The 24,222-nt window shown below is 57.9% G+C and overlaps 1 protein-coding gene across 3 annotated transcripts in view; it reads right to left on the bottom strand.

The window, feature by feature from the left end:
- SEMA3F (semaphorin 3F) overlaps nucleotides 1-22,182 on the bottom strand; it is a 43,159-nt gene extending 20,977 nt beyond the window's left edge. The window contains exons 1-2 of one of the 3 annotated variants that reach the window (XM_049862529.1): nucleotides 22,073-22,182; nucleotides 5,287-5,448 (exon numbers count right to left, since the gene is read on the bottom strand). In XM_049862529.1, the coding sequence (XP_049718486.1) occupies nucleotides 5,287-5,398 (112 nt within the window). In that variant the 5' untranslated portion in view covers nucleotides 5,399-5,448; nucleotides 22,073-22,182. Of the gene's footprint in view, nucleotides 1-5,286; nucleotides 5,449-9,391; nucleotides 9,895-22,072 lie in introns of those variants that run through there. The other 2 variants (XM_049862528.1, XM_049862530.1) reach the window with 2 other exon arrangements.
- Between the last annotated feature and the right edge of the window lie 2,040 nt (nucleotides 22,183-24,222).

Below are 24,222 nucleotides of genomic sequence, written 5' to 3'. Positions count from 1 at the left end.
CAGAGCTGACAAGGGTAGAACCGGGGTTCATCTGCCTTTCAGGGAAGCACAGGGCCACTGGCACCCCCACCTCATGTAGAGGGAGCCAGGGCTAGGAGAGGCAAAGCTACTCGTCAGAGGTCACAGAGCTGACAAGGGTAGAACCGGGGTTTGTCTTCCTTTCGGGCTAGCGCTCTCACCACCACCTCCACCTCCACATTATACCAACTGCCCCACTTTCTGCCCCCATGAGGGGCTGGAGATCTCTTGGCAGGCAGGGGCCAGGTCCCCACAGCCATGCAGACGCCCCCTGAGCCATTACCACCTCGGGAGGGGTCACGGGGTCAGAGGGTGCACATACACAGGTGTAGACAGTCAAGGGCCTACTCAGAGGCATACTGCCTCTGAGCCACAGGGTGAAAGATGCCTTTACGGGCGGGGTGAGATTTTTATCTTGGCGGTTTCTCTTTAAATTCTTTACGATTACGAAGCAGTGGGGGCTGCCAAGGAACATGATTTACTCCTTGAGCATGCACCGGCTCCTTGCTTGGTGCCAAGGGAAGCTGGAGCCAGGGAGGGAGGGACGGGCAGCATGCCAGGGAACCAGAGGCAAGGCCTGTGCTGCTGAGGCCCCATTGGTGGCGGTTCCATCTGAAGCTTGGCTGGACCTGGAAGGGCCACAGTTGAAGGCCCCAGCCCCTGGCCTGGCTGACTCAGGCCGGACCTCAGGCAGGTTCTCAGCAAGCACAAGGATCCTGTCTCTACTTCCCCCAAGGGTCGATTCCTGGCCAGCTGGGAGAAGGCAGCACCCTGGGCCTCCCAACTCCCGAAGTGCCCACTTCTGAAGGCCCCTTTTAGGAGCGAGGTGGCTCTCATTTCCTGGAAAAGCAAGATCCCAGATGGAGAAATTTGGACTCAGGTTCATGGGTCTTCCTTCTGCCCTCATCATGGCTCATCCGGGAACACTCGCCCCTCCTAGGCTGACCAGTTCCAAACTCCATGTCACTGTCAAACTCACCTGACCCCTGCCCAGCTCCCTGGCCTGATCCCTGGTCTTCAAGTTCCCGGGCCTCCTCCCCCACCCTGTGCAGTCTAACAATTGACGCCTTCATTTGGCTGGTCCCATAGTCCCCGGGGGCCAGGGTCAGCCCTCTAGTTGTACAAACCCCCCCTCTCCCCCGAGCTAGGCCCGGGCCAACAGTCCCTCAAGGCTTGGTAAAGGCCCTCCCTTCTCCACCCATACTCACCCCCTCTACTGGGGAAGTAAACAGGCTATGACCCCTCCCAACCTCTCATATCATTTCCAAACAAGGAGATCTGGTGACTTCGGTCCTTTGCTGCCACATGCAAATGATGCAAGTGATGGTACTGTTCTGGGCCATTAGCCCCAAAGGCCAGGCTGAGGTAGGTGGGAAGGCAGTGACGGGTGCCCACTCCATTCACCCCTACCTGCAGACATCCTTCGCCACTGAGCAAGCCAGTTATGGTGGACTGACCTGAACATAGGCACCCTTTTCTCTCTTGGACCCTGGTTTTCTCATCTCTGAAGTGAGGGGGCTTCCTAGGGGACCCACTGAGTGTAGGGGCTAGGGTGTTCAAGGGCTGGATTTACAGCCTAGAAATAAGCAAACCCAAGTGCTGCTGCTTTAGCAGACAGGACACGGGGAGCCCGCCCAGTGCGACCCCTGTTCCTTCCTTTGGAAATGAGCCTGGGAGACTGAAGCTGGTATCACAGGAATCTGAAACCCTGGGCCTTTCACTCACTCTCCACGCTCTCAGTTCCAGGACAAGACCAGACACCAGCAGAACTAGGCTCAATCTCATTCTGCTCCTGAGTAATCTGGGAAGCCACTAAACCTCTCTGAGCCTCATTCTTCACCAGAAACTCAGGGAGATCCCTCAGGCCTTGCGGGGGCCACCGTTTGGTTATCAGCAGACACCTACCATTATTTCTGTTTCATTTTTCCTGACCTCCCCCGGCAAGGTCTACTCTCTGTCCATACTCCTGCCTCAGTTTCCACAGTAGTCCAGTCCCCCCTCTTGTGATCACAAGACCCCTCCCCGCACCAAACACCTCCTGGCCTCAAGTCCTGGCCAAGCCAGCCCAGGCCAGCATAGGTGTGTGCTGGGAGAGGGTTTCCCAGAAAAACGTAAACACTCTCCAAGCTGAGCAAAAGTTCTGGTAGGGGTGCCACTTACACCACTCTGCTGCTGCCAGGAGGTAGTGCCCAGAGCCTGGAGCCACCCTCCCAGGGGCAAGGCCATGCTGCCTGGGGTCACATGGTGGAGGGGAAGGGGAGTTTTTCTGCCTTGGATTGCAGCTCTGGGTGGAGGGGACCCCAGGCCCAGCCACGGATGTGTAGAGGAAAGAAGGGCCCACTGACCAGGCTCTCCAGCCTCAAGCATCCACAAGCTCTCAGGAGCCGGGAATCCAAGATCTCACTTGCTCCTGAAAGTGAGGAAGATCCAAGATCTTCCTCACTTGACCCCTCACTTCTACCTGACCTTGGGTGTGCTGCTGATGGAAGCTTAGGAGATGGGGCCATAGGAGCTCCTCCAAATCTGACTGAACCCTGGGCCCCATCTCCCTCAGGCCCTCGCAGCTCTAGACCTGGCCAGGGTGCCCAGGCGGATGGGTGGGCAGTAAGCCCAAGCCTGGCCCAGTTCCTGCCTTTGTTCCTTTATCTGCCTGGGCAGCACGGCCCCTCGCGCCAGCACTTCCGGCTTAGAGGGTCTGGCCCAACCCAGTCCGGAACTGGCACCTCCCAGCTATAGCAGGACCCAGGGCAGGGGGAGGGGATACCTAACGTGAGCCCCTGAGGCCTTGTATGCCAGCTACTATATCCATCTGAAGTACAGATGGAGAAACTGAGGTACAGCCAGAGTGAGCACCAGTGTTTCTGCAAGCAGCCCTCTCTGTGCTCCTTGTGGTTACCCTGGAGGGAGAGGCTTCGCTTCTCAGCATCTGTCCTGGCTGTGGGATTCTTGTTTCTCTAGGTGTTGGTCTCTGTTCTTACCCCACAAACACTTGGTGAGGGCCTACTGCTTACTAAGGGCCACTTTGTGCACATGACCCAGCTGAGAACAACTAGCATGGGGGCAATGCACAGGGCCTGGTGCATAGTAGGTCTTGGGCTCCCAGGTGACACTGACCAGCTGAGTGCCCATTGTCCTTTCAGCCAGTTTGACTGTGAGCTCCCCATCTTGTTCACTGTGGACTCTCTGGTATCCAGCACAGGGCCTGGCGCGTAGTAGGTACTCAAGTACCTGCTGAACTAAAGTGACATCTAAAGATAAAACTAGGACACAAAGTCAAGTGGGGAGCAGGGAGGGTCACTCCGGACAAAGGAACCTGTGTGTGCGGACACACACTAGCTCCTGGGAGGGGGTAGCCCCAGGCATCCTACAACCCCACCCCAGGCTGTGTCAGCAGCACAGGCTGGATGCTAGCCTAAGAGGTGAATTGGGCTTTTAGTCACTGCGGGTGTCAGCTTCAGAGCTAATTGAGAGGGAATCGACCCGACGCACTGTGGGCGCTGAGAAAGCCAGGACGCCAGGGTTCTATTTCTGGCCTCCCTGCCTCCTGCCTGACCTTGGCCCTGTCCTTGCCTGAGCCTTGGTTTCTCTCTCTGGAAAACAGGAACAAAAGCCTTTGCCCCTGGAGGTATAAGAAGGTTTAAAAGTAGCACGCAGAGAACTTCCCTATGTCTTGTCTTGTCTCTCCTGCTCCCTCTCACAGTTCTCAGGGATGACGACAAAAATAACACCCTGAGTGAAAGCCTGGGCCCCAGGGGTTCCAGGGGTGTGGAGGCTGAGCCAGGCTTCCCTTCCACTGTGGGGGGGCTGGGGGGGGATGGCGGGGGGGCGCTGCACTCACCCTGGGCTGGGGAGGGGGTGGAGCATCGGGGTGGGGGGTTGGCTCCTTCAAGATTTATTAATCTGCTCTAAGGAATTCCATCAAGGGAGGGTGGAGGTATCAGCAGAATAAATATCTTACCTCCCCAGGTCTGGGGCCATATTGGCGGCAGGGGCGGGGGTGGGGGATACGTTAACATCCCAAACTGATTAACTCTTTTCCGCACATTTCTCATGTCCTCCACAATACCCCTTCTGAGCACATCCTCAGAAATCCCCAGAAATTGGTGACTGGGAAGAGCTCATTCCCTCTCCTCCCAATGAGTGGCAGGGGTGGGATAAGGCCAGGGGAAGGGCCTGCAGGGGGACTTGCAGAGGTGGGGGCTGGGCCTTGGCTGAGCCTGAGGAAGGAAAGTTTAGTCCAGCCTTTCACCCCAATACAGCCACCCGGAAACCTGGCCAGCCAGGACTAAGTCGGCCCCGCCCTGGGCAGGCGGCTGGACAAAGTTACCTCAGGCCAAGAGGGGCCAAGGCTAAGGACTTAGCAGTGATCCTAGGTACCCTGGGCCCCAGCGCCAAAGGTAGGTTCTTCTGACAACACTCTTGAGGAAGTGGCTGGCGAGTGAGCCACCTATACACCTGGGAAGGTGCCACCTGTGTTCACCTGCCCAGGAGGAAGTGCAGAGGTGACGGAGATGAGGGACCAGCCCCTCACTCTGCAGACCCCATTCCATCATTAACACCTTCCCGTGACTTCCCAGGCAGGGTGCTTACTGGAAATTTCAGGAGGATGCGTTGTCCCTTAACCCACCAGGTGTCCCACCCACCAGCCATTCAGCCGATAACATCCTCCCTGATTTCTGGGAATCCCTCCCACCTGTAGACCCATAACGAAGGTTCCTTAAGCACCCACACCCCAAGAGAGCAGGTCTCTGGTCCTCAGACTTCCTGAGGCACCAGGGTCTGCCTGATTGTCTGTCCCTCTGGCCTGAGCTGCCCAAGGCAGGACCAGGTGCATAGCAGTGGGAAAGAAGGGCCTTAGCAAACACAGATTCGGAATTGTTACACAGAGGGACACAACCTGCAGACCCTAGATAACCCAGCCCAGAACCCTGCAGTTCAACCCTGGAAGGCACCGAGAGTCAAGACCCTTCCCCCAAAATGCCTAAGTGGTCCAGACTCCAGGCTTTCCATTCCCCCCTCCCTGCACATACGCACACCCAGGGCAACCCACACAGCTGCATAATTTGTCTTTTTTTTATTGTTAGTTTAAGAACTATTATGAAATATTTCACATACGAAAAAAGACGTAGAGCAGCATCGTGGATATCATCCAGCTTAAGAAATAACAATTTGTCTGTTTTTGTCGCGATTTCTCCTCTTTCCCGTACAACAGGGCCAAGTGCTATGAGCAGAGGATGGTGCCTGGGGAAGACCGAGGCAGCCTCTTACCTTTGAATGAGAGCCGGACCCGGGGCGTGGCCTGCAGGATGTCCTGGATGGGGGCAGCTGGCCAGGCCCCAGTCAGTAGGGAAGCCCAGAGGAGGAGACCAGCGACAGGCATTGTGGGAGGGGCCTAGGGCCCAGGAAGCAGGCTCTGTTCTCTCCGGACACCTGGAAGGGGGAACCAAGAGGTGAATGTAAGATGCAGATGAGGGAGTCCCATCCTACCATCATCTTCCTATGCCCAAGATGCCTCAGTTTCCCCACCTGAACAAGAAGGATGGTAGGTGCCTCCTTGCCCATACCACCAGCCTAACGCCATGAGTGCCCCACAGTGTGCAAACCTCATATACATTCTTTTGCCTTTGTTTGTCTGAGGAGGTATCAACAATGGGCCCGAAGACCAGGCAACGGTCACCAGGCTGAAGAGGGCCTCCAGAGGGCCAAACCCTCCCCACCCCACCAGCATCCTGAATTCCACTCACAGAGACCAGCTCCAGCAGGCTATCTTGGAGCCCTCCCCTAGCCCCCAACAGGCTCTCTCCCCTGCACCCATTCCCACAAAGGGGACTGCTCCTTCTCTCCCCCACCTCGAGGAATGGGGTCTTTCCCTGCCTGTTCCAGCCAAACCTCTCCTCCCAGTGCAGAGAAATCTGGACCTGATTATTAGGACGGAGGTGGGGCACGGGAGAGAGCGGGAGGATGAGCAAGACATACACAGACAGCCCAAAGTGAACAAGAGACAGCACTGGGCAGAGAAGGAGAGGCAGAGGAGCAGGGTCTACTTCTGCTGAAATCATAGCAGGAAGGATCCAGGTTAGATAGACAGAAGGACTTCCTGCCAGGGAAAAGTTTCAGCCCTTCTTAGAGGGATGAAGAAGGGAAGCTAGCCTGGGGCAGTGTCTGAGCCAACATCGGTCACCCCTGCAGAGCCCCCAACCCTCAGCAGGTCCAAGTTTTGATTCTGTGTTTTTCAAATATTGTCTCCTCAGGCAGGCTGGCTGTTGGATAAACGCAGCCCAGCACCAGTTGTCAGAACATATTGCTCCCTCCCGGCACAAATCAGCGCCAACTCCCACCCCCCACCCCCACAAACTGGGATGTGCTGGGGTAGGGGCACCACCACGTATGACAATGAGAGCCCCATCCCCCAGATTTGCCCTGTTTAGTCTCTTCTCCCATGGGAGGCAGGACCCCAGGCCCATCCCTAGGACCCTGGGGTGGGGGTGGGGGTTTTTATGGCTTGTCACTCCCCTGCTGAGAACCTTGCTCAATGCTGAGGCCAGGCCCAGACTCCACATCTGACTCTCAGGTCCCATTCGTCAGGCCCTGATGCCCTCCCCAGACTCACCTCCCCCACGCCCTGGCCTCTTTGCCAAGGCAAACCACTCAAGGTTTCTCAGACAGAACGTGCGGCTTTAGGCCTTCTGCCTTATTTCCCATGTGATGCCCTCTGCTGGGAACACCCTGTCTTGAGTGCCTGGCACACCTTTTGTGTTCCTTCAAGATCTCTCATCCCAGATGCTCTCTCCTGGAGAGGCTGGCTGAGGGAGAGGAAAGTCAGAGCCAGCCCCTGCCCCAGTGTGGTGGGGCACAAAGCTCCTGCAGACTACAAGGCAGGCTCTGATGAGGGGGCAGGTGGCAGATAGGACTGCACAGCCACCATCACCCTCAGGGTGCACCTGGGAGGCCCCCACTAACAGACGTGGATATACACACGTCCACACTTGCATGTCCACACACGTCCTCACACGCATGCATTTGCTCAAGAACTTGACCTGCTAGTGGGGTGGGGCTCAGAGGAGCTGTGAAAGAGTGTCCTGGCTGGAGAGGGTGCAATGCAGCCTGAGCCCCTCAGAGAGTTTTGGTCCTACTATCAGGGAGCTCAGGTCAACCACTTCACCCTGTGTTCTCATTTCTCCTGCATCCTCTTTCATGGTGACAGGGTCAGAGTCAGCAAGGACATAGTTGGAGTCCTCTAAGGTGTCCAAGAAGGTGAAGAGACTTGCCCCACTGGGACCTCCCACAATTCTCTGGCCCTTTAAAGGAGTCAATTGGGGGACGCTGAAGTCTAATGGGTCCTTAGTCTCTCTCTTTGGCAGCATAGGAGGTGGTGGAGAGAAAGAGAAGGAAGGAGGAAGAGGAGGAAAAGGAAGGAGAGGGGGAGGGGAGGGCACTGTCTACAGTCACTCAGATCTATCAGCCCCTAGATGCCTTCCATTCAGCCCCAGAGGTGCCCCCAAGTCTGGCCAAGCTGAGGTGGGCGGACAGAGGAGGAACAGCCACCGCCACCTGGGAGCCCACCAGGAGGAGAGTCTGGAAGGAGGGAAGGAAGGCTGGCGGGAGGGAGTGAGGGAGGCAGGCAGGAGGGAGGGAGGAGGAGTGAGGGAGGAGAGAGGGAGGGACGGAGGAGAGACGCTCAAACAAAGAAACGAGGAGCTGGGGCTGACAAGGGGTACAGGAAAGGGGCGGCTGGAGGAGGGGGTCCGGAGGCACCTGGGGGTGGGGCAGAGGGCCAGGTGGTCGAACTGTCCAGCCCAATCCGGACTTCCCAGCCTTGGAAGGGGGATGGGGAACAGCCTGCCTCAGGGAAGGGAGGTTGGCTCCAACGAGCTAAGAACTGCCTAGATGGTGGGGAGTCAGGCAGAAGCAGGGGCTGCAGGGGAACACCGGGAGGGAATTATTAACAGCCCCCCACCCCCTCTTGAGTCCCTCAGATACCCCCCTCAGGCCAGAGGTCTTTCCTGGTTCCTTGACCAGCCCCTCCCCCAACACCCCATGGACCAGGAAGCAGAGCCACCTCAGCACGGCTAGGACTGAAACCCCCTTAGCTGCCAGGGTGTTCCAGTCAAGGTCACCTGCTCCATCCTCTCCCCCTAAGGTACGCAAAGCAGGGTGGGCAGAGGCTGGGTTGCTGGCTTTCCTCATCTCCCCTCCTCACTTCCGGGCCTGGCTCCGTCAGAGCTGGGGACAGCAACAGGGGTAGGCACACCAGCCTGTGCTCCTCCCCTTGCCCTAGAGCCTGTACCCCCATGGGGTCCAGGCACACCCCCTGGGCAGCTTGGGAAGAGGCCCTAGATCCATGCAACCTCTTAAGCTGGGTCCAAGCCCTGGGTGCAGTTTCAGTTTCACCATCTCTGCAGCTAGGGTCGGGGCTGCTGGGAGATAACCTGGGTAAACTCAGGTGGACAGGAGCCCTCAACCTGGCGCAGCTCAAGGGCGGACACACAGCTGCCTTCAGTTATGGCCCCTAGCCCAGACTTTAATGGGCTGGTGGCAGCGACAAAGCTATCTCAAGAATTAGGAGTTATTTACTCAGCCAGGCTCATGACCCTGGCTCCAACCAACCTCTCCTGCCAGCCCTGCCTCATTCCTGGGTCACCTCAACACCTACCAAGTCCACCTGCTCGGGGCCAGACCAACAAGCCCCTGGTGTCAACTGCCCACTTCACGTCAGGGTCCCCAGCCTGCCCTGACTGGAGTTTGAAGACACACAGGCTCTCCCAGCTCACCTACACCCCACAGGCAGCCAGCCCCTAATCCAGGCAGAACAGGAAAAGCAAACAGAAGCTGGCAACTGGGGGCCAGGCCGGCACAAAACAGCGACAAGTCCCCAGGGGCTGACGTTCCTACTACCTAGCACACGTGGGGGGGTGCCACTATAGTGCTTCTCTTCGGGTAGACCCGTGTGGGCACTGAGGCAGAGCAGTGGAGGAGGGCTACCTGAGGCGCTGGTGGGAGAGAAAGCTGTGCAAGAAGGGAGTTCTGGACTCCAGTTCCAGGAGCGTGGGGGTGGGGTGTAGGAACGCCTACCCACCCAGGGCCTTGCGGAAAAAGTTGCTTTGCACACTGGTGAACCCGCAGGCCACATCTCCCACACATCCCCAGGCCAGTCCCAGACGTACGGGGTCTGGGCCGCCAGAACAGGTACGGCGCCTATCACAGTCCTGTTGCCCTTGCGTCTGAGAGCAATCACCCGGCTCGCGGAGCTCCGCGCCCCGGACACTTCCGTGGAGTTGCAGCTCCGCAGGTCCCAGAGGGGCCGGGCGGGGGGGGGGGGGCGGAGAGTGGCCCAGTCGCCTGCCCGCTCCCTCCCGGTTCCCGTGGCACTTACCTCTCCCGCAGCGGCGGGGCCTGGGCGCCCGGGAGGCGGCGGCGGCAGCGGTAGCGGAGCGTCTTCTAGTTCGCCAGCCCGCGCTAGCGGCCTCCCGGGGCCATGGCCCTGCCCGCGCCCTCTTGCCGCTGCGCCTCAGCCGGGGTGGCGCCGCGACCGCTGCTAGGTGGGCAGCACAGGATCCGGGCGTGTCAGCAGCCGAGGCCCGGGGTCCCAGCCCGGGCCATGGGAAGGCTCAGGGGCGCTCGGGGCCGCCTCCCCGGGGGCGGGCTGCGGGCGCCCCCTGGCCGGCGCGCCAAGGGAGCATTCCCCCGCCCGGGGCGCGGGCGGCGGCGCGCGTCTGGCTTTGGGGCGCAGCGCCCGGCTTGGCCCAGTGGCGCTGCTCTCTACTGGCTGCTGGACCCGTGCCGGGCGGCCGCGCTGGGCTGCGCCGCTTCTTGCGGCGCGCGGTGGCCCTGCGCTGCGCTGCGCTGGGGGCTCGCCGGATCGCGGCCGCTCGCTCCCTCGCTCGCTCTCGTCTCACGGCCGCCGGCGGGACAGGGAGCTCACAGTCGCGCGGGGAGCGCCAGCAATTGGCCGCCCGTGGGCATCATTTGCATAGCGCGGCCCCGCCCCGCCTGGCCCGCCCAGCCCCACCCCCTGGGCGGGACCCGCCGGGCCGCCCTCCCGCCCCCGCTCCACCTGTCCGCGGGCTGGGCTCGGGGATCCCACACCCTGGGGTCCCACTCGCCGAGAGAGGCTAGTTTGCCCTCCGCGGCCGCGCCCCTGCCCCCGCCTTGTAGGTGGTGCCCCCGCCCCGCTCCGGCTTTGTCTCTCCGTGGATACACCACGCCTGGTGTTTACCCGGGCACTCAACTCCCCGGCGGAAAGGACAAGCGCGCTGGAAAGCAACAAGCCTGCGCTCACCTGCGCACCCCCTGCTGCTTCCCTCCTCCCCCTCACTGCGGGTGGCGCCCCTGGACCCGCGCGTGAGCCCCGCGGCGTGAGCCCCAGAACTGCCCAGGACGCTCAGCAGGTGGCGGTGCAGTCCCTGCGACAGCTGGCTCCGCTGGACCTGCCCGAGGCCTCTGCCTCCAGCCCAGGCCAGGCCGTGGCAGCTTAGCCGCACAGTTCTGTGCAACAACCCAAGGGTTCCCAGAGACGTCCCCAACCAGCAGCCCTATTTGAGGCCAGCAGCCCCCACAGACCCAGCAAATACTACACTTTTAGTTCCAAATCCCGGAGAAACCAAATGGGCTGAGTGTCTCTCCTAAAAGGGTCATTTGCTTTCAAATGGCCCGGTGATGGTCCCAGGGCCTAGCAACTGAGCGTGGGTCTACCTTTGCCCCAGGAAGGGACCTTCCCCCATCCCCACTCCCAAGGCCACAGCCACAGCAGCCGGACCGTAGTCTCAACCCTGCCCCATGCACTCTCCTGAGGTCCCAGGGACTTTGGCCTTCTTTGTCCTCTCCCCTGTTTCCTCCTCTTCCTCCTCCTCCCTCCTCCATTTCTCCTCCTCCTCCTTATTCTTCTCTCCCTTCTCCACCACTTCCCCCTCCTTCTTCTCCACTGAAATCTTCCTTCTTTTCTCCCTCCTCCTCCTTTCCTTTCCTCTCCCTTGTCCTCCCTCTCTTGCCTCTTCCACTTCTCTTCCTCTTCTCTCCACTCTTCTCCCTTCTCCTCCCTCTCTTTTTCTTCTTACTCCTCCTCTTCTTCCCTGCCTCTTCTTTTCAGCCTAACAAGACCCCCAGGAGACATCTTTCCTCTGACCCTTTGACTGGTTGACTGCAAGTGTAGGCTGGGGGTGGGGGTTAGGGATCCTGCCAAAGGTCTCCTGGCCCAGACTGAGAGTGTTTGCCCACGTGCTCCAGAGACTGTGCATTTGAGGTCAGGAAACACCAGCCTGGAGTTCTAGTGGCTGCATTGACCGTGACTGCGTCTCTCCCTTCTGTAATGCCTTATTTAAAACACTGTGAAACTCTTTCCTCACTCCCCTGCACCAGGGCCACCCCTGAAACCACCACCACTGTACCACCATCACTATGGTTTCCAACACCATCCCTTCCATTCTGGCCTCCCCATCTCCAAGCCACCTCTGTCATCACCCCTAGCACCATCATCATCACCATCACTAAGGGAGAACTCAAGACTCACCAAAGACTCTAGGGTGCTGGGCTGGGAACAAAAGAGACACAATTGACCTGTCCATGCAGCTCCGCTCAGAGGGAAGAGGGCTAGAGTTGAGCCATGGCTACATACAGTGGGATGCCAATTGTCTTCTAAGCAATTTGAGATGGCTGAATAAGCAATATAAATAAAAACAGAGAACCCACACTGCACCCTTGCTCTGGGTCAATGCTGGGCTGGGCATTGATATTTATATAGATACATACACAGTATTATTCTATATATGATACATATTATGAGGAAGAATATTGGACAGTCTCCCATGATTTTTCAGTTTTGCCTTCTGTTTCATAGGGCCCAAAGGCCCGTTGAAGCCAGCCCTGGGCACTGGGCTTGGAGGCCCTTCATGCCAGCAGGGTTTATTCTCCCCCAGGCTCAACCAGGGGAGAGGTAAGACCTATTGTCCTCATTGTACAGATGAAGAAGTGGAGACTGGGAGAAGTGGGGTGAGGCCTGTAACCAACAGGGAGTGGCACCTCGAGAAGGAGACATTTTCAAGAGATGTGGAAAGACTCTAAGAGGGAAGGGAAGGACCATGAGACCCTCATGGGGCCAGGGCCTGCAAGCCAGACAGGCAGTAGGAGGGGCTAGAGATGAGTGCTAGAGCCCATGCTGCACTTATGGAGTTCAATAAATCTTTACTGAATGAGCCAAGGGGCCAAGAGATCAGAGAGCCAACTCCCTTCCCTCCTACCCAGCTCCTCTGCCACCTACAGTCCTGTCCTCCCTTCCAAAAGCCATTCAGCTGCTCTAGCTCCACCTGAGAGCCACCCAGGATTCTCTGTGGGATGGTGTGATGGGAGACAGCCAGGCTGAATTCCCACTGGCCAGGCTCCTCTCCTTTCTCTGTAGAATACTCAGCTCCCAGCCATCTCCCTGGCATGCTTCTTCTCTGCCTCCTCCATGGCCCACCTTGCTACCAGTCTAGACACACAAGATGGGGGGACAGGCAAGAGTTGGTCAGACCAGGTCTGGTTTCCCCAGTGACCCCAGCCTCTGGAATTTATTCCTGGGGTAGCCCCCTCCCTCTTCCCAGATTGGCCCTTAGGGTGGCATCCTGCTTATGTGACTATGGGTTCATAGCAAGGCCTCTCGGACCTTTTGAGGTGCCACAGAGCCCAACAGTGGGCGTTGCAATGGAGAAGGAATTAGCCCCCTTGAGTCCAGCCCCCACTCTGTGATAGTGCTGGCGTCAGGCAGAAGAACTTGAAGGCTCTCTCCCCAAACCCCTCGGCCCTTCGGACCTGGCCCAGTTTTTGTTTCTGGCAGAGCTCCTGCCTGTTTCTTTTCTTCCTGGCTGTTCCTGGCCGTGTTGTGGGGGGCTGAACTGCAGCCTCTGGGCCTCATGTCCATCCTCTGTCATCCCTGGCCTGTCTCAGTGGACGGAAGACTGATGTACTAGGTGACCTCGAGGGAGACCCTGACGGTCTGGTCTCTGCACACATGGAGGGTTGTATGTACCTCGAAGGCCTTGGCCTTAGAGTACCCCGCCCCCCATGCCCCTGGATGGAAGTGGCAGCTATATGGGCACTCCCTTCCCTTGCCTAGTCTCGGGGGAACCTGTTTCCCGGGCCTAGCAGGCTGAGCAGGCCCTGTCCCGCCCAGCTCCAGCGTTGCAGGCTCAGGTTTCCCACTTTCTGGTTTTCTCATCTCCCCTGCCCCAGGCGCCACTGGCTCTCTGCCCTGCCCCCACCCGCCGGGAACTGGATCCTAGAGAGGGGGAGTGTTAGGAAGGGGCCAGGGAGGGGGTATGGGGCTGCTGGTTCAGTGGCACAGGGAGGGGGCAGGCAGTGAGGAATCGCTCGTGGCCTAAACCCAGGATGGGTTTCAGCTCAGGCTTTTCCTGCCCAGCTTGCCCCTGGGGCTGGCTCTGAGCCCACCAAATGTTGGTGGCTCCCTGGCTGCTCCCCAAATCTGCCTTTAGGTCTTTTCTGCTGTTGTTCCCTCCATCAGAAATGCTCTTCCCAGACATTAGACCACCAGTGTAAACCCTGTCTTTCCTCTAGATCTCAACCCTCCACCTCCTCTTTTACCCACAAAAGATGCCCCTTTCTGCATGAGAGGCCCAGGCTTCCTCCTTGAGGCTGCCTCATCCTCCCCTTCCCCACTTAAACTTCTCAAGCATCCCAGGCCTCTCGAAGGAGCTCTGTGCTCTTTTATCTCTGGGCTTTGCACATGCTGTTCCTCTCTGCCCAGATACCTTTCCTGTTTCCTTCTAGATCCTTCAAGCCTCTGAGCAGACATCTTATTCCCAGGAAGCCAATCCTAAGAGCTGGGTCTGGGGCTTCCTTAGGCCCTGCAGGTCCTGCACCACCATTCAAACACTAAGAGGCCCTGGCTGGGCCCCAGGCCCACATGGACCTGTCAGCAACTCTTCCTCACATGAAAAAAAAACGAGCTCAGAGTAAATAATAGAGAGGGGTACACAAGGCTCCAAGACTCTCACGTGTGACCCCACACCCTCTTATCCGGTGTGTGTGTGCGCGTGCATGCGTGCATACGCGCGCATACGCGAGCGCGGTGAGGGAGGTGGGAGTTGGGTGGGCCCGAGCACGGCTGGATTTGCAGTGACCCATGACCGTCGGCCAGCCAAGCACATCCTGTTTAGACAGAAGCCAGACACAGCCATCTCTCACCCTCTTGGGCCTGCCCAGCCCCTGCCGGGGAGCCCAGGTCCTGGGCCTGGAGCTCAATCCTTATCTGGCTTTGTGAAAGGCCTCCTGAGGAACAGTTAGGGGTGAGAATTCTGGGGTTTCTCTACCCCTGTAGCAGAGGCCTTGTCTCTCTCTAGGTGAGTAGGGCCCTGGGTCAGTAATGATTGGGCAACCCTTGCCACAGTGGAGTAGAGGAAGCTGAGGAGGCCAGGCCTGTGTGGAAAAGACCTTGGATCTGAAGCCCAACCTGGGAGCCACCCCATGAACTCCTCCTTGGCCTTCCTCAGATCAGCTGGGGCAGCTCCATCCTTCTAACTGCTCAGGCCAAAAAGCCTTGGAGTCAGTGCAGATTTGCTCTTTCTCCCACATCCACAGCCAATCCATCGGCAAGCTCTTTCAGCTTCGCCTTCAAAATATGTAACATATGAGGTGTCTACTTTTCACTTTCTCTTAGGCCACCAGCTCTGCAGCCACTTCCTATGTGGCCATCACTTCCTCGGCCACCCTCGTCTCTTGCCTGATGAGTACAGGAGCCTCCTCACTGGGCTCAACTTCTGCCCTTGCCTCCTATAATCCAGTCAACCAGGATCCAGAGGGACTCAGTTAGAGTAGAAGTCAGGTCATGTCTCTCCCCTGCCCAATGCCGTCCATGGCTCCTACTTGGCTGAGAGTCAAAGCCAAGTCCTTACAGTGGCCGTCAAGGCCCTGCCCATTATTCCCCCACCCCATTACCTCTCTGACTCTTCCCACTCCTTGCTATAGCCTCCTTACTCTGCAGCTGCCACACCAGGTACACTCCAGCTTCAGGACCCGTGCACTGACTGTTCCCTTTGCCTGGAGGACCTTCCCACAATCACCTATATGGCTTCTCCCTCCCCTCCTTCAGGTCTTTGCTCAGATACTACCTGACCACCACCCCACAATTCTTGACCTCCTCTTTCCTTCCTCTCTTTTTCTCCCCCCAATGTCCTGTATCACTGACTAATTTTGATGTTTGTTTTTGATTGTCCATCTCCCCATTCATGCAAGACTGCCTACTCCAAGAGGGGAGGGGTTTTGTCTCTTTGGTCTATTGCTGTCCTCAGTACTCAGAGACTGGCACACAGTAGGTGCTGAATGAATAACTGAATGGGGCTGAATGGGGTGGGGGTGGAGCCCAGCCCAGGGCCCCTCTCTACTCTGAGCAGAGGCTGTGAACTCCTTTCCACCCTCATCTGAGGGCCTCTGCTCACATTCACCTGGAGCTGAGGCTAGGGTAGGGAAGAATGCTCTTTTGTTCAATTTTCCCTCCAGAGCTGGGCTGACGAGAGTCTCAAACTGCAGCAGCATGTACTCAGGATAGACTCTGCCTTAACTCAGAAAGCAGTAAATCTCCAGCTATGACCTCTCCAGGAGTAAGCATCCTCCCTTAGGCAAAGGCTACCTCAAGGCCAGGGAAGACCTGGGCACCACCCCCAGCCCCCCACCCCTGCCACACACACACACACAAAACTGACTGGGACAGGCTCTGATCCTGTGGGGTTTCTGGCTGCCTCCCAGGCCCACATCTGCTGCACACACCCCCTCCATGTGTGTGTGGCCATGGTTCTTGGAGGGGAAGGCAAGGAGCTTCCTGCACCAGGCCTGCAAACTGGGATCTGGACTTACTTAGTTCCAAATGACTGGGGAATGTCCCTTCCGTGACAGCCACAGTGTGGCCTCCTCTGGTCCCCAACTCCCAGCAGGGGAGTGGGGCCCAGATGAAGGCAGTCCGCTTGGAAGAGGGGAGGGGCTAGTGGGCAGACAATGGGTACCCTGCCAGCCTGGCCCTTCTCCCTACTGAGGCCTGGCCTCTGTTTTCCCCAAGCCCAGCTCCGGGTCACCCCCTGAAGAGGGGATGCAATATGAGGCCACCATCTCTGCCCTCAGACCAGAGATCTGCAGCTAGAGCACCCCATCTAAGTAACCAGCCTCCTTGAGCCAGGAAACAGGGTCCCAGGCAGCACTGGTGTAGGGACCAGCCAACGAGAAAAGCTCCTTCCGGAGAATCTCCCCTTTACAGCTGTGGCTTCAGTGCTTTGGAGTGAGGGCTGGGGTAGCAGAGTTGGTGCCAGGCGGATGCAGAGCTGGTCTGGCTCTGGTGCTTGCTGAGCACTCCACCCGGCATGGTAACCCTCACTGCTCCCTGTGCTGTGGCTGGCAGGGCAGTGAGGCTATGCCTGTGCCTGGCCTCTGACCCTGCACCCTAGGTATTGAGGACTCTAACTGTATTTTTGAGTCCTCTGGCTCACCTTTGCCAGATTGTCACTGTGTACCTATTTAATAGAGAGGAATACTGAGACGTTGAAGAGCAGGGATCTGGGCAGTCCCCTCTGGGGATTCTGAACTAGGAACCTCCGAAATGTTGGGGTGCAGCCTCTGCAAGATTAAGGACAAGGGCTGGCCTGAGGGTGGCAGGGCATGGGATAGTCTGATTTAAGATTTTAAAGGATCCCACTGGCTACTTGGGGGCCAGAGCGGAAGCTATAGGCATCCAGGAGGGAGAGGACAGGTGCCCAACTAAATCACCCTGGGGGCACCACTGGGCACCCTGGAACTAGGGTCCCCTCCTCCTTCCCCCAGAGCTCAACCAGCAGGCCTGACCTGGAACTTTGGGCTGGGGAGAGAGGCCCCCTTCACGCATGCACCCCACACCTGGCTGGCCTCTGCCCTCCCTCTTCTGAGACAGCGGTTTAAGCTTTAATCCCAGGACATGTTTCTGCAAAGCTCATGTTCGCTGCTGGAAGGAGCAGGGACCAGCCTAGATGGAGGGATAAGAGCCCGGGGGAGGAATAGAGGGAGGGAGGGGGGCTGGGCCTGCATGGGGAAAAATCCAGATTCCATCCAGGCTACAGCACCCCCAGACAAACTTAGTAGAGAAACTTGTCCTGCCACCCAAAGGAATCTATTCATGTGTTCACAGCCTGCCTTACTGTGTGCCACCTCCGCCTTAGTCATGGTCATGCAGCCCACAGGGAAGAGGATGTCTGAGACTCAAACAGCACCCTGAGGGGGTGGCTGGAGCACCCCCTACCCACCCATCCCTGGACAGGCCCTGATTCCCCTGGACATTGGTAGAGGGGCATGGGGGCCACTGCTTGCCCAAAAGCAGGCAGCTAACTCCCACACTGATTGCAGGGCCCCTCATAACCTTTGAGGGGAAACTGAGGGCTGCAGTGTGTCCACATCCTGGGTCCTAGAAAGTTGGGTGCCTAGAACCTGAAAGAAACTCCTCTGTTAACTACCCCACATCTCAGTACACCCATGCTGGGATGGAGCCAGGTATGCAGGGGCAGGTCTGTTGATCTCCGACCTAGTTTTTGTCTGATTCACCGGAGGACACGTCCTATCGATCACCCCTCTCAGCCTCAGCTTTCCTCCCTGAGAAATGGACTGTATCAAGCATCTTCCTGTCCCACTGTGGCTGTCCCACCAGCTGAACACCCCTGACAATTAGCACCTCCCAGTCAAGGACATCTACACCCCAGCCTGAGAGAGGTCTTAGCCCCCTGGAGTGGTCCAAAAGTGGTATCTTCGGTGGCGACCCAAAGCCCTGAGTTGACACAGAGCCTCAGGAAGCCCACGTTTCCCAGTCTGGGGTCTGGGTCTGGGTCCAGGCTGGGCCACGTGGGCCCTGCTCTCCAGGGGGAGCTGGACCGGCTGCCTGGTGCTCATTCTCTGAATAACACTGGCATTTCTAGCTGGGGCAGAGTCACCCAGCAGGGGACCGAGTCCTGGACCATCAGCTTGCCCAGGTCTCGGGCCCTGTGGCCTCAGTAACACAAGATAGTCCAGGCTGTACTCCATCATTCTAGGGCCTTTGGGTGGAGAAGTGGTCCCAGAAGAGGAGGTAGGGGCTAGGCTGAGGGTGGGACACAAGGCGTGACAGCCCCCACACTGTCCAGGATTTGGGAGAAATTCTGATAATTTTTAATTTCCCTGAGCCCCCTACACCTCCCCAGAGCTGCTCCCTTCGCCCTGATGTTTGCTCACGATGGAGATTGTTGGGCAGATACCTTGGGGCTTCAAGTTGCCTAGGCAGGTGCCAGCTTCTGTCCCCTCTGTTGTCTGTTGATTAAGGGCAGTCCCCGCAGGGCAGAGAGAAATTCATGGCCTGTGGGTCCTGGGCTCTAGAGAACCCATCCCTCCCTCTCTGCTCTCCTCACAGGACCCAAGAATGGGGTCTCTGCACCTTCGCATACCAGGGGCCCACGGGGTCTCATCTGCGCACTACCTGGCACCCTTTACCTCTACCCGGACAGACCTCAGATCAAGGTGGCACTTGGCAGGTGGGGAAACCAGGGTCTTAAATGAGTCCCATGGAAAGTCTGAGTCAAAACCAACAAAGCCATTTGCCTACTATGTGGCCCCGGCAATCAGTCGGATGTGTCTCTGGAGGGCTTCCTGGCAAACTCAGTGCCTAGAGACCAGGTCGCCATGGTTTGGCTGGACAAGTCCTCAAGTCACTCCAAGATTCCTGGAGGTCCCCAGCCCCATCATGCCTAGCACCATGCTGCTCCCAGGTCTTTGCCCAGGCTATTCTGCCACCAGGACTGCCTTTCCCTGACTCCCTAGGGAGGTTCTCCTGGCCCTTATGGCCTGACTCAAATGCTACTTCCCCCCAAAACCCTCCGTCTATTTCCCAGCTAGTGCAGAGGTCTCTATTCTGGGCTTTTGGTGGGGAGAGACCACTCACTCTGCCCTGTGTCTTGGTCAAATATCATTCATTCATTAATTTGGCAGATATTGTGTCTGCCTTATGCCTGTGCCATGAGCCCCAGGGGGTCTGGTCCAGTTCCTCCACCAGCTAGAGGTACAGAGCTGGCTCTGGGAGGTCAGGTAAAATGTGCAAGACTGTCCTTGAGCTCCTTCGGGCAGTGGGCAAAGAGCCACCAACTTCTTGCCCAGTTCTCAGTGGGCACCCATGCCCCACGCCACCCCCTCAACTCCTGAATCTCCACCTAAGTTTGGCTTGAATTTCAAAAACATTGGCTCTGAGGAATGGCAGTCCAGGTTTACAGGCCTGGAGCTGGGGTGTGGAGGCCACTTCAGGAAGATAGTACAAGGCTGGTGTTGTGCAAGTTCCTGCCCTTGAGGGGTGGAAGAAGGACCTGGGATCTAGAGAAGTGTGGAGACCAGTGTGCGGCCTGGGCAGAGCGGGAAGCCCTGCAGCTATGGTATCCATGTCCACAGATCCACTGTAGCTTCCATGGAAGTAGGTAAGTGGGCAGATGTAAGCAAGGCCACCAAGCTGGCCAGGGGGCCTGGGAGCTCCTTGACCTCATTGTGCCTCACTCTACCTACCCAAATGTCAGGGCCAACAAGGCTGGGCCGTAGGTGTGTATGTTGAGGAGGTTCTTCTGCCACCAACAGACCCCTCCATGTACATTCTCTGGGCCCCAGTTTCCTCATTTGTAAAATGAGAAGAATAAGCCCCTCCCTCACAGGGTGCTGGCAAGATTGAACAAGCCACCAAGAACAGACTGTTGAGAGCAGCACCTGGCACGTAGGACACACTCTACTTGTCACCTTTTTGTGACTCACCATCCCTCCCTAGGGGGTGACAGGGAGACCCAGACCCATAGCTGGGAGCACAAGAGCCTGCCAGGAATTGCCCTGCCACAGGCTGGGGCCCCAGGAAGGTGGGTGGCTGTTTGTCTTCTCATCCAGCAGAAGGCTCCACTCAGGCCAGGGCAACCCACAACCACACAGCCTTGATTCCATCTCCTGCTGTCTTTGTTTGTCATATCCAGGCCCTGCGCAGCGGCTCACAATCTCACATGCAGCACAGTGGCCCTATGCCTCACAGGCAAAGGCATCCTCACCATCCTCCCCCTCCCTGAGAGAGGGCCTGCATTCAGGTTGCCATGGGAACTCGGTGCCAGCAAAGTAGGCTGCCTGGGACTCCTGGGCCCCATGCCTGACCCTCTCCTTAAACAGGCCAGCCCCACTCTGGTCCTGACCCCAACATCCCATTCACAATTTCTCCAAACATTTATAAACCTGGGGCTGTGGGAGTTGGCAAGGTAATGAGGCCTGACCTATGAAGGGCTTCTAGGTCAGGAGGGAGGTGTCCTGGCAGGTGTGTAGACAGAGGAGAGAGGGATGGGGGTGGGGTGAGCGACTCAGGGAGGACTGCCTAGAGGAGGTGACATTGGTGCTAGGCCCTAAAGGACCAGTCGAAGATCTTCCATTCTGAAGGATGAGGGGAACAGCCTGGGCAATGGCTGGAGGCGTGACCTGGCATGGTGTGTCCTGGAGGCCAGGGCACAGGTACCACCTTGAGCAGGACTCAGACAGTGGAGGCAGGCTCCACTAGTGATGTGGGTGAGAGGGCAGTGGCCAGGAGGGGCCAGGGCTGAGGTTGGCAAACAGGTGGAGTAAAGGTAGATGTGGGCCCTGGAATTGTCCTTGGGGAGGCCCTGGCCAGAGGCTGCGGCCAGGTGAGGAGGCAGCAGCTAGACCAGGGAAGCTGGTGGGACTGGTCAGAAGTGGAAGCAGTGGTGCAAGAAATGAGGTCAACCCTGCACGTGGGGCTGGGGTGGGAGCTCCTGGAGACCCCTAGCCTGTAGGATCTATGCACTTCAAAGTACAGATTTTGGTGGTAGATTGAGGGGCAAGAAGCTGCCTCTGCAGGACACGCTGCTTTCACGAAGGGTAGGGAGTTGGGGAGCCTTGACATAGGTGGTGTCCCGCTCACACCTGCCACCCTCCCAGGTTTTCTAGTGCCCTCCTCTATGCACCTGGCTGCCATTCAAGAGCATACCCTGGAGGTATGGGTTACTCCTCAGAGACCTTACCCTAGCACCCTTGTTCACAAATGGTGAAATTGAAGTCCAGAGGGAGAAGGACTTGCCCAAAGTACCAAGGGGCTGAGGGCTTCGGCCCTCCATCATCTCCATCAGCCCCTTCTCCCAGGCTCCCATAAATGAGGAAAAGTCGGCTCAGGCTGAAAGTTGGATTTGAGGTGTCCTTGGAAGCCTCGACCCTGCCTTCCAGGGCCCTCAAACGCTGCTCCACTCTTCCTGCTGTGTCCCCTCCTGGGGGCCCCAGGCTCAGCAGAGCTTCCCTACTCCTGGAGGCCCCTACTGTCTGCCTCCTGTGAGCTGAGAGAGGTCCTGGGCCAGTCCCTGACCACCTCTCTCTGCCAGCCCTGTGTAGGGACTCCCTGCTCCACGGGCTATGGCTCCTCCAAGGGCTTCTCAGGGAGGTGGTTCTGCTGAGCCACGTCTGGGGAGAGACAGATTGGGGTGGGGTTACAGTGGGGAGGCCCACAGGAAGACAGAGCCCATCCTGTCACCCCCAGGGGTTGTCTGTGCTCAGGGGATCAGGAGGGGCTCCTGGCTGCCCTGCCCCCACCAGGTGTGGGGCTTCCGGCAGCTAAGAGGCCCCTTTGTCCCTTATCTTCTCCAAGTCCTTGGTGGCAGCATTCAGATAAGCATCCCATTTGGGGCTGAAATTCCAGCCTAGATGCCCGCTTCCCCACCCAGGAGTCTGGAACCTACCAGCTGCACACTCTCCCCAGACCACCCCCTCCCCAGCTGCAGATTCTCCCCAGTTCCCATCCAGAGATCTACCCAGAATCCCCCCCCACACACAGATTTTCCCTGGGACCCCCTTATCTGTATACTTGGACTTGCACCCCAAATCCCCTGGGTACTGCTCATGGGAGGGTGCACACACACACACACACACACACACACACACAAGGTCTCATTACCCCCAACCCGCCCCATCTCCCCAATTTTGTTGATAGTGGGCCACTTTGAGGCCCCTCCCCATTCCTCCATTTCCACCCCACAAATCTGGGGGTGGGGAGGTTTGCAGATGGCCCCTGACATACCAGTGGTAGCTGAAGCTGAAGAGCTGACCCCTGTCTGATTCCCAAAACCTCTCAGGCAACCCTCAGATGCAAATATCCCTGAGGCTTCTGAGACCACCCCTCTCAGGGACTCTCCTCTGTCTCCATCTCCCAGCCCCGTCTCAGTCTCTCTTCTTCTGAGTCTCATCTCCCCCCTCCCCCTCATTAAGCCTCCCAAACCCGCCAGCTCCCTGAAGCAGGAAATTGCATTCTGCCAAGATTAAATGGACTTGAACGCCCTGCCTCTGCCCGCGAGGGAGGGGAGCTGAAAGGAGCCAAGTTTGCTGGGAGTGGGGGCCCCAGGACACTGAACCCTGGGTTGGGGAGGGCTGGAACCCAGAAGGGTGGGGTATTTCGGGATGCGGGGGCTTCCTGAAGGGCAGAAGGGAGAGGACAGGGCCTGCAGGGAGTCAGGGGCTGACGGTGATGGCCTGCCTCTCTGAACCCCCTTCTAGCTGTGGGAATGCAAAGCTTGAGGGGAAACCACTCAGTGGGGGTGGGGGCCAGATTCTGATTACTCTTCAAGAGTGAAGGGGCAGTGTTGGGGGGAGACGAGTGGGAGGAAATGATGATTGGGAGGTGAGGGGGATGCCTGTCAGGTTGAGACTCAACCAACTGGAAATGAACCTTGGGGATGCAAGGTGAGAGGAGGGCAGGAAGTGACTCACTGCTTTTTGGAGTGCCCAGAGGGAGGGGCTGGGACACCTCTCACTATCCATGGCCCAAGGTCTCATAGCCAAGGCACAGCCAGGCCAGCTGGGGACTCCATGTGCCCTTAGGTCCTTGGGGGGTTCTGCTCAGTCCTATAGGCACCCAGGACCCCACAGCCCCTACCCTCCACTGTCTGAAACTACCCACTCAGGAGACAGAGAGCACTGACTGGTCTGGGAGAGATCTCATCATCTAGGGAGAAGTGTACTGAGGGTCAACAGATCCCCTCCCTGCTCCCTACAAGCAGGAAATATGGAGGGGTGATCTGTTCTGAGGGACAGCCAGGCAAAGAGGGCCTGAAGAACTATCATCCCCACTTCCCAGATAAGAACTCTGAGGCCCAGAGAGATTGCCCCATCCCAGATCACAAGGTTTCCCTCCAGGCCAATTCCAGATGCCAGGGGAGTGAGGAGGGGGTCATGACAGCCCCCTCCTGGGGCACCAGCCCAGCTCTGAGTGCAAGTTAGGACTTCAGGGCCTGGTAAAGCCACGTGGGCTGGAGCCAGGGCTAGAGGAGCGGGAAGGAGCATAGCAGGTCCGAATCGGTGAAGCCTTGTCCCTGGAGCACCCACCCTGGAAAGTCACGAACAGAGGTGACTGCCCTGGCCCTCAGTTAACCCACCAACACTTACTAAACACCCACACATTGGGGCCAGTGGTGGGCACTGGGACACTGAGGAGGACAGCCCAGCACAATCAGTAAGGTGGCAGGGAATGGAGGGGCAGGGGAGGAGTCTTCCTGGAGAGAAGCAGAGGCCATTTGTGTACCAGGTTGTCTGGAGAGGGCCTAGCCATGGGGCACGGACAGCATGTCAGTCTGTCTAAGCGTGGGCAGGGAGTGGTCAGCCATGAGGCTGAGAGTGGGAGTCGGTATACTCACCGAGCAAGATTGGGGCACTGGAGTTGTGGGAATTTGTGTGCTCTGGAGCAGGGCTTGGAGGCTGCCTCCCCTCGACACCCCAGTCCCACTGGACTGCAGAGCTCTGTTTGTTCAGATGCTGGTGCCCCTTTCATGTAACCTGAGCTGGGCAAACAGTTTTCTAGGAAGGAGGTGAGCTCCGTCTGGTGGCTGGTGAAAAATGGTCTTCACCTGTCTGGATGTGGGAGAATTAATCATTGGGTCCCTGGGAGGGTGGGCAAACTTTGGGGCAAGTATACATCTAGTAAGGGCATCAAGGGTCACCCTGGAAGGCCCCAGAAGAAGACAGATGAGTCTCTGAGAAAGGAGTGACTGTTGAAGCAACAGATGTGCGGTACATGGCAGAGTACAGACCATAAGGCTGGGGAGGTAGGTACCCCCCACAGCCTGCCCCAACCGGCCCGTGGACCTGAATATTCCCTGTTCACTTCCTGGTTACATTCTCAGTCTTCAGTTGGATCAGTGGGATCAGCGGCCGGCGAGATTTGAGCGGACCTGTACT

The sequence above is a fragment of the Elephas maximus genome, chromosome 20 (genome assembly GCF_024166365.1).
Source record: "Elephas maximus indicus isolate mEleMax1 chromosome 20, mEleMax1 primary haplotype, whole genome shotgun sequence".
In the NCBI taxonomy this organism is placed as follows: domain Eukaryota; kingdom Metazoa; phylum Chordata; class Mammalia; order Proboscidea; family Elephantidae; genus Elephas; species Elephas maximus.
The sequence above is the reverse complement of the archived record's forward strand: the minus strand, read 5'-3'. Positions and strand labels throughout refer to the sequence as shown.